General features: G+C 54.2%; 1 protein-coding gene across 1 annotated transcript; it reads right to left on the bottom strand.

Moving 5' to 3' along the window:
* Positions 1–1,451: 1,451 nt before the first annotated feature.
* On the bottom strand, positions 1,452–9,769 carry LOC122730966 (solute carrier family 22 member 6-like). The gene is made up of 10 exons (XM_043970627.1): positions 9,422–9,769; positions 7,255–7,358; positions 6,768–6,922; positions 6,262–6,430; positions 6,014–6,131; positions 5,782–5,894; positions 2,900–3,117; positions 2,305–2,413; positions 1,884–2,087; positions 1,452–1,662 (listed from the first exon to the last, which is right to left on the bottom strand). Exons 1-10 carry the CDS (start codon positions 9,767–9,769, stop codon positions 1,590–1,592), a joined length of 1,611 nt encoding a protein of 536 aa, XP_043826562.1. The 3' UTR covers positions 1,452–1,589.
* Between the last annotated feature and the right edge of the window lie 63 nt (positions 9,770–9,832).

Here is a 9,832-nt window from a genome sequence, read left to right as displayed (position 1 = left end):
AGCAGAGCCTCCTTCTACCCCCAGTAATGGGAATGAATAGAAAGCCAGTATCAATATAGCACTTTTGGTGCCCACACCAGCCCTGGAAGGCAGGTGCTGTTATTATTCACACTTTAGGGTTAAGGAAACTGAGGCACACAGAAGTTAAGTGACTTATCCAAGGTCACACAGCTAATATGGAGTCTGAGGCAGGACTCTGGGTCCAGGACTCTCTTCACTGCCACCTTGGGAAGGCTGTGGCCATTCTTTCACCAATATTGTGAGCTGGGGCCTGCCCACATCTGTGAAGATGATACCCTTGGCCTAGGTGGGGAGGGAAGAAGAAGTCAGAAAGGATTTATGGGAGGCCCTCAAGATTAAGCCCTGGGTCCTAGGAGCCTGGGGCTTGGGGCCTGGGGCGGGGGTGGGGCAGGGTGTTCAAAGGTCTTTGAATGGGGGAACTAGAATGTGAGTGTAAGAACTAAGAGGTACTTTGAGACTCTATTCCAAGAGATCTTAACCCGGCATCTAGGCCTGTAAATAACTTCAAGTATAACAAGCTTCCCTCATGATCCTGTGTTTTTTCGGTTATGCATTTAAAGACCCAGAAGGGTTTCCCCAGCCTGCCCACCCAAGGGGTCCAGGCCATGCAGAAGGGTGAGGAGCCCCAAGTCTGGTCCAGCTGCTTTCACTTTGCAGATAAGGAAACTGAGGCTCAGAGTTGCCCAAGGCCACCACCCCAGTATTTAGTGGGAAAGCAGCGTGAGAACCCGCGTCTGCCCACTCTCTGCCCCCTGCTCCCTTAGCCAGGCGGAGAAAGAATTCTGTTCAATAGGTGTTTATTGAGGGAAACAATCCTGGTACTTTGGGATGAGTACATATACTGTGTGGGGGGGGCGGGGAGACCCTGGAGGCCAAGTGAGGAAGTTAGTCCTAGACAGAGGCTCAGTGGCCCTCAGGGAGGCAGGCAAGAAGGACCAGGGTGCCTCCCCCTCTTTATCTGAGAATCTCCCCTCCCTCGTCCCAGCCTCTACTTGGAAACTCCCAGTGACTCCAGACGTACCATCCAGGGTCAGGGCAGTGTGACCCTGTCCTGAGGAAGCAGAATGCCTGGATCTGGGAGGAGCCACGGGACAGCTAATCTTTCATCAGCATTCCTGCTAAGGCCCCAGTGATGGAGCCTCCAGCACCTTCCAGGGAGTGGGCTTGGGCATTCTACCAGGTCTAAGGGCCCACAGGGTCACATGGATGTGCCGTGGGCTGTGCGCACAATGGTGGCTCAAGTATGAGAACACGTTCCTCTCATACTTAGTCACAGCCCCGAGTAACTTTGATACCTAGTGAGTGGGTGAATGAATGAATGTGTAATAAGTGGCCTGAGGCATCCTATCCTCTTCAGGCTTGACCCCAGTGGGGAAAATGCCACTTGTGAACTCCCACTGGAAACCTGGGGCAGAGAAGAAGGAAGGACACCTAGTGCAGGGAGATGGAGAGGTCAGCCAGTTGTCCGAGGTCACAGAGACAGGAAGTGGCAGAGACAGGATTTGAATCCGGGTCTTCCCATTCTGCCATGATGGAGCCAAGTTGGGGAGAATCTCTTCCCGGGGAGGTTAGAGCTTGGTCTGCAGGGGCTGGGTCCCTTGCCATGGCTTTCTCAGCAATCGGCTCCAGCATCTGCGGACCCTGGGGATGGAGGAGACGGTGTTTATGCTTGTTCTAGACTTGCTCCCTTCCCTTTTTACCCATGGGTGCTCGGAAGACCTAGGCAGAAGAGGTCAGTAGAGCTTGAGGGCGTAAGCAGGCAGGTCAGGGGTGTAAGGAGGCCCCCAGGCCAGCATGGGGGGAAGAGGACAGAGGAGGAAACCCAGGGGACAGGCTGGAGAAGGGGGCTGGAGGTCACCTACTGGCTCTGGGCTTGTTCCAGGGTGTCGGGCAAGGGCAGACCCTGCGTTTCAGGCAGGAAGATAACCAGGAAGCTGGCTGCCAGCACGGTGGTACCAAAGAGCAGGGGCGGTAGGAGGGGGAACGCAGGACCGGCCAGCAGCACCAGGGGGGATGTCACCCCGCCCAGGTGGCCCACCATGTTGGTGACCCCCATGCCAGTCATTCTGCAAAGCAGCAGAGAGGGCGCGGCTCAGGCCTCAGCCTAGGACGGGCTCACAGATGCCCGGGGGCAGCGGCCAAGGTGGACTTCCCAAAGGGGTCTCAGGCTGCAGAGCACAAAGCACCCCCCAGGTCATCATGTGCAAGTGCTTGTTGCAGGTCTGCTTGGCAGAGCCCTGCGGAACTTTGCATCCTGTGGGGGTGTGGGCAGGAGGGACTCACCGGAGGGAGGTTGGGAAGAGCTCGGAGGCCAAGAGGACATTGCAGCTGAGGGAGGCCGATATGAAGCCCTTGGACAGCACGGACAGTCCCATGCGCAGGCGGCCCAGCTCTGTGGGCACAAGGGAAGGGGCCACTGTCAAACCAGGAAACCAGTGGGCTAGGGTGGCGGGGACCCAGGCACTGGAGGAGCACCCGGCCAGGGAAGAGGACAGGGAAGTCAGCCCAGCTTGGGGATCAAGCACGGTCAGAGCTGGGAAGGGGCTCAGAACCTAGAACATCTGAGCCAAGAGAACGAACATCAGAGTGGAGAGAAAGCAGCCGATGGGACGGAGAGGATCACACTGAGCTTGCGTCACAATGACCTAGAGGCCAGGGTTCCCGTGGTTGCCCAGCCTTCCTTCTCCCAGGCCCTGGGATCCTCCCAAAGGTTTTCTCCACCAAAGTTGCCCAAGGCCTTGTTTGAGCTCCCAGTCCCATGGGAGGTGGAGGCTGAGGAGTTGAGGGTCCAGATCAGCCCTTCCACACACATCCCCCCGCCCCGTGCCTCCCCCACCATCTCCACAGGTGGTCCCCAGGCCAACCCACTCGTACCCACCCTGTGGCACTGGGATGGCCCCCAGAATGAGTCCCCCTCCGAGCATCATGCAGGAGGCCAGGGTGGGCTTGCGCCCCAGACGGTTGGCCAGCTTGGGCACTAGGAGGCGAAAGGGGAGATCTATGACCCCCAGGATGACCTGAACCAAGTAGGGGTTTTCCCTGGGGAAACGCTGGAGGTCCAGGGCCAGAGAAAAGAAGGAAAGGCTGGCAGAGAACCTAGGGGAATGAGAGAAGGACAGGAAGATGGAGGATTAGCCACAAAGGCCCCCATTGCACTCCCTCATTTGGCTCCTGCCTGCCTCACCTTCCCCAGCAGAGCACGGCCTTGGAGGTGGAGCTGGGAGGCAGGGGCTGGCTTCAGACCTTTCTTCCTGTCACTGACTGGGCAGTAGTGGCTATTCCTGCTTGGTGAAATGAGAGAGCCAGACCAGGTGGCCTCCAAGGTCCCTCCTAGCTCTGATGTCCCGCGTTCTGTGTCCCAAGGTCCCTCCTAGCTCTGATGTGATTTGTGTTCCAAGGTCCCTCCTAGCTCTGATGTTCTGTGTTTCATGTTCCAAGGTTCCTCCTAGCTCAAATGTTCTGTGTTCTAAGATCCCTCCTTGCTCACATGATTTTCCATGTTCTCAAGTCCCTCCTACCTCTAATCTCCTGTGTTCTGTGTTCCAAAAGTCCCTCCTACCTCTGATGATCCGTGTTCTCTATTTTTTTTGTTGCTTTTTATTGAGGCAATTGGGGTTAAGTGACTTGCCCAGGGTCACACAGCTAGTAAGTGTTAAGTGTCTGAGGCCAGATTTGAACTCAGGTACTCCTGACCACCGGGCCGGTGCTCTATCCACTGCGCCATCTAGCTGCCCCTTCGTGTTCTCTATTACAAGGTCCCTCCTAGCTCTGATATTCCATGTTCCAAGGTCCCTCCTACCTCTAATCTCTTGTGTTCTGTGTTCCAAGGTCACTCCAACCTCTAATGTTCCATGTTCTATGTTCCAAGGTACCTCCCACCTTTGATGTCCTAAGGTCTCTTCTACTTCTGATGTTCTATGTTTTATATTCCAAGGTCCCTCCTAGCTCTGTTGTTCTATGTTCCAAAGTTCCTCCTAGCTCTGATGTTCCATGTTCTATGTTCCAAGGTCCCTCCTAGCTCCGATGCTCTGAGTTCTGAGGTCTCTCTTAGTTCTGATATTCCATGATCTTCCCACTTCTGATGTTCCAAGGTCCCTCTTACCTCTAATGTTCTGTATTCTATGTTCCAAGGTCCTCCCACCTCTGATGTCCTAGGGTCCCTTCCACCTCTGATGTTCCATGTTCTATGTTCCAAGGTCCCTCCTACCTTTAATGTTCTGTGCTGTGTTCCAAGGTCCCTCCCCGTTCTGATGTTCTAATGTCCCTTCCACCTCTCATATTCCACGTTCTATGTCCCAAGGTCCCTCCTACCTCTGATGTTCTATGTTACAAGGTCCTCCTACCTGATGTCCTAAGGTCCCTTCCACCTCTGATGTTCCATGTTCTATGTTCCAAGGTCCCTCCTAGTTCTAATGTTCTGTGTTCTATATTTCAATGTCTCCCATAGTTCTGATGTTCCATGTTCTAAGTTCCCTCCCACCTCTGACATTCTGTATTCTATGTTCCAAGTTCTCTTCTAGAGAACTAGCTCTGATGTTCTGTGTTCCAAGGTTTCTCTTAGCTTGGATGTTCCATGTTCTATATTCCAAGGTTCTTCCCCTACTTCTGATGTTCCATGTTCTGAAGTCCCTGCTAGCTCTGATGTTCCATGTTCTATGTTCTAAGGTCCCTCCTACCTCTAATGTTCTGTGTTCTATATTCTAATGTTCCTCCTACCTCGGATGTTCTGTAGTCTATCGTCCTAGGTCTCTCCTAGTTCAGATCTCCTATTTTCTACATTCCAAAGTCTTGCCTAGTTCTTATATTCCATGTTTTATGTTCTGAGATCTCTCCTAGTTCTTATGTTTTGTGTTCAACGTTCCAAGGTTCCTCCTACCTCTGATGTTCCATGTTCTATGCCCCAAGTTCTAATTCTGGTATTCCATGTTCTAGGTTCGAAGATCCCTTCTAGTACTGATGTTCTGTGTTCTAGTTTACCAGATCCCTTCTATCTCTGATGTTCTACACTCTAAGGTCTATCCTAGCTCCAACCTTTAGTGCTCCCTGGTTCTTTCCACTTCTCACATTTTATGAACTACAAAAAGCGACATTTATAAAATGATGAATATTTTACAAAAAGATCAGTCTCGAGGCCCTTTTAAGAAGCAGGTTCCCTGAAATAAGTACATAGTAGATTCTCAAGCAATGTTTGCTGAAGCTAGAGTATTAGATCCCACGTAGAAAGGCTTGAGTTTGCCCACACACAGGACCCCCTCCCCCAACTTAAGTCCATAAAAGGTGTGTCCCCATGGCTCAGGTGGCAGGCTGGCTTTTCCTCCCAATTTCAATCCTACACATTCCATCCAAAAGCAGGTCTTGCCCCCTTTCTCCCCTCCCTCCAGAGCGCTTTGGCCAGAGGACATGCTGTTTGATAAATGTGTATTGGATTCCAGGGACGTTACAGGACATGCAGTCCAACCTTCTAACTTTGCAGATGAAGCTGTGGCCCAGAGAGGTGACCCACCCACCTTGGTGACCTTGGGTGAGTCACTGCTTCTCTAAGCCTCAGTTTTCCTCATCTGTGAAATGAGAGGGTTGGGCTAATTGATTTCTGAGGTTTCTTCTTGCTCTAGAACTAAGATCCTGGGGAAAGGAGAGATGAGCCAGTCCCCCACCCCCACCCCAGGCCTTCCCTCCATCTTTGCCATGGGGATCTCTCACTCATGTCTACTCCACACCCCAATCCCCAATTTCCTGGCTCCTTCCCCACCTCTCACTCACCAAATGCCCATGATGCACATCAATATGGCCAGCATCTCCCGGGATCGAAACAGGTCCAGGGAAGAGCTTGGAGTTCCTCCTCCCTCCTTCTGGGAGTAGTCTGATTCCAGCATCTTTGGGGAGAAGAGGGTATCAGGGGCTGGATCCAGGGGGTTCTGGTGGGCATGGCCTGGAGCTGGGTGAGAGCCGGGAGGCTCCTCAGCAGCCAGCCCCTTCCCCACCCCCTCCTCACCTCCAGGGAGAGCTGGGCCCTGGGAGCCCTGTTGATCCATGACACCAGCTTCAGGGAGCGCAGGGCACCGGAAAAGCGCCGTCTCACCATCAGCCACCGGACAGATTCTGGTAGCCACCTGCGGAGTTAGAGGTCAGACCCGTGCAGCCCCCACACGTACACCTGGGGCCCAGCGGCCTGATAGGAGTCTGCCCCTCGCCCTTCCCAGGGCCAGTGGTGGGGCCTGGCCCCTAAGGGAGGGCACTCACCAACCACAGAGGAAGCAGAAGGCAAAGGGTGCCCCGGCAGCCATCTGTAGGTGCCTCCAGTGCCGGAGGCCAAAGGCCAGGACGGCCAGATTTAGCTGCCCCAGGCTGAGCATGAAGGACAGGAAGCCAGACACTGCTGCCCGCCGAGACGGGGTCGTCCACTCCAGAACTGGGGAGAGACGGCCTCATCTCAGTGCCAACCCTGCCAACCTGGTGCCCCCTCGCCCACAGGCCCATCTCTTGTGGCCATGGGGTGAAGGGCAAGCCTGGCAGAGCCAGAATGTCAGACTTGGGAGGATCCTTAGAGTCTAGAGCATTGAATGTCATCGTGGAGGGGTGGGGCTGGAAGCTGGGGAGAGGAGGGGAGGTAGGAAGGTCACCTGCTACTCCATTCTAGGGAGAGGCTGGAAGAAATCGGCCACCCACTGCATCTGGCCCGAGGCTCCGCCCGAGCCAGAGCCTGGGTAGGCACCCTCAGTCCCTCCATGCTCCAAGTCCCCACTCACCGAGTCCCATTCCATTGAGCACCAATCCAGACACCCCAGAGCCACAGAGGCAGCGGCAAACACAGTAAACAGAGAAGGAGGGAGCCAGGGCTGCCCCCGTGCTCAGAGAGGCCACCAGAAGGAGGCACCAGAGGAACATGGTCCGGCGGCCCAGCCTGGGGGGGCAGGGGACAGGGTCTGTGGCAGCCTGGGCTGGAACGGTGCCCCACCCTAGAATTGGCCCCCCCCAAAGGTCATAGTCTGGCAAGTCCGAGTCACAGACCTGGGGGGGTTATCTTTGAATGCAGCCCTGAAAGGGGTCTCAGTTACCTGAGCTGGAATCCTTACACACACACACACACACACACACACACACCAAACATCTCTGAGAAGGATGGAATCTTGGCTTGCCCAAATGGGACCATTCCTAATGGTTGTGAATGGGGAGCTGCTGCAGTCCACCTCTGGCCCTGGGGGGTGAGCCAGGCAGGGCTGCTGGGATGATTACCTGTCAGCCAGCCCCCCAAAAACGACGGCGCCCAGGAACACCCCAGCCATGTAAACTGACTGGGCCACACCATGGAGGCTTTTCAGGCTGCAGACCAGGTCCCACTGTTGGGGGCAAGGGAGAAAGAGGGGGAGCAGAGAAAGGTGGGGATCAGTAACGTCTGTGCCCATGGAGTTTGATTAGGGATTGAGAAAGATGGTGGGGAGGGGTGGACTTTGAGGGAGGAGAGTGGAATTCAGGCAGGCTGGGGCATCCAAGCATGTTGGAGAGCTCACTCCCATTTCTGAGCCTGTTTCCCCCTGAACTTCCCAGAGCTAATGTGGGGTTCACGTTGTAAAAGGGTTTGGAGGAGGGTAAGGAACTGGCGATGTGTCAGAAAGCTGAAGGCAGAGTCAGGAGGGAGGGAAGAGGAGAGTCTAAAGGGCAAGGGGGTAGGGGGTGGGGCAGGCCCTCCAGGGGCCTGGGGTGGGGGGGGGGGAGGGAGGGGGGATGAAGAGGAGGAACAGACTTGGCCATCCCTTCCTCCTCCTCCCTGCTGCTCAGAAGCCTGGTGGCTAGCTCCCAACCTCCCCAATCTTTCCTTATTAGACCTCACTCCAAGGTGCTTATCCTATAATATTCTTATGTCAAGGATCTCTCCATGGCTGGCTCCTATCTCCCTAGGCTAGAAGCTTCATGAGGGCAAGGACGGGAACTAAATTTTCCTATCTCTCCCAGTGCCAGCCCTGGGCTGTGCACACAACACAGTAGGTGCTTAATAAATGTTGAATTCGGTGCATTCCATATAGATGTCTTGTTTTTTGTTTTGTTTTGTTTTGCAGGGCAATGGGGGTTGTGACTTGCCCAAGGTCACACAGCTAGTAAGTGTCAAGTGTCTGAGGCCAGATTTGAACTCAGGTACTGCTGAATCCAGGGCTGGTGCTTTATCCACTGCTCCACCTAGCTGTCCTGCATTGCATATAGATGAAGGAAGGAAGGGGCATTTATTGAGTATTTACTGTGGGCCAGATACACTCCCACCTCGGTGCTTCTGCATGGTCCGTCCCCCTCCCCCCCCAGTGCCTAGTATACCCTCCCATCTCATCTTTAACATCAGAATCCCTTGTTTTCTGGCTTCCACCTAAAGCCTTCCTGGATTCCCACCCTGGGGCTCAAGCCCTCCCCAATTTGTCCGATACTGATGTATATGCCTGGAATCTTGGATTTGTATCTGGAAAGGGCCTTTGAGGCCGCAGCCATGTTGGAGAGGAAGAAACCGAGGCACAAAAAGGGTCAGACAGCGAGTAAGTGCCTTAGACAGGACTTGAACCCAGGCCAGCTTCTTAACAAGGGGTATGGGGGGGGGGGTTGCATTTTTGCCTTTTTGCATTTCTCCAGTGTATACAGCTCAGTGTCTGGTATATAGTAGGAACTTAATGAATGCTTGTTGACCAGTTACTACCTAGTGACCTTGGTCAATCATTTCACCTCCCTGGGCCCCATCTGTAAAATGATAGCATTGGACTTATCCACCTCAGAGGTCCCTTCTGGGTCTAGGGTTCCAGGAATGATTGATTGTCCTTGGCATTCAAGGCCCCTACCCATTTTTCCTTATTTCACAATGCTTCCCTGCCCCCCCCCTTAAGACTCAGGAGACTCCATGACCCTCCCTCCCAGTGCCTCCCACCCTCTCCCCTATGGCTTAGCACAACAGCGGGCACACAGTAGGCACTTTGCCTGAAGTGCTCTCCCCTTTCCCCATCTTTTCACACACTGAAATCCTATCTGTCCCCTAAGATCTTCCTCTTCCAGGAAGGCCCCTATCCTAACCCTGAAGGCAAAAGGAACTTCTGACTCAAACTCCCACAATACCTTGTTTCCTGATCAAGTTGTTTCCCCAAGTGTTTCTTATCTTCTTACTAGAACATGAAGTCCAGGAGGACAGGACCTTTTTGTGACCTTCAAAGCACTAGTCATAGGAAGCCTTGAGTTCAAATCCCACCTCAGACACTGTCTAGATGCATGACCCTAGGCAAGTCACTTCCCCTTTTAAGCCTCAATTTTCTCATCTGGAAAATGGGGGAATGAATAGCGCCCCCCCCCACCTCCCAGGTTGTGAGGCACACAAGATAGCACATGTGGAGCGGTTACGAGCTGCCCAGACAAGCTAACCATCCATCAGTGGTACCTCAGTAACGATGGTGGTCTGAACTGTGGTGATGTTATATACCCAGCCTTCCAGGCAGGTCTCTGTCTCATTGGTAGCATTGGCTCGGAAACGCAGGCACCTCTCCGGCTGTCCCTGGGCGTCCAGCGGCCAGAGGTTGCTGGGGCTCCTGCAGTGGTGGTCAGGAATGGAGGCTGTGAAGTTCTGGAGAAAACCATGGGTGCTCACAAAGGCAAAAGGGACGGACACTATGGCCAAATGGACCATCTGGAAGCGGCCCCACCCTCCCACCTGCTCCAGCAGGCCCCCCAGCCCCTTCATCTTCCTCTCCGTACCCCCCTCCTCTCCCAGGCCCCGGCCCCAGCCCATGCTACCCCAGCCCACAAGCCACCCTCCTTGGAACTGACCACACTGTGACTTAGGGGGAACAAG

This window comes from Dromiciops gliroides, chromosome 6, assembly GCF_019393635.1.
Source record: "Dromiciops gliroides isolate mDroGli1 chromosome 6, mDroGli1.pri, whole genome shotgun sequence".
Classification (NCBI taxonomy): Eukaryota; Metazoa; Chordata; class Mammalia; order Microbiotheria; family Microbiotheriidae; genus Dromiciops; species Dromiciops gliroides.
This window is presented reverse-complemented; position numbering and strand designations above follow the sequence as displayed.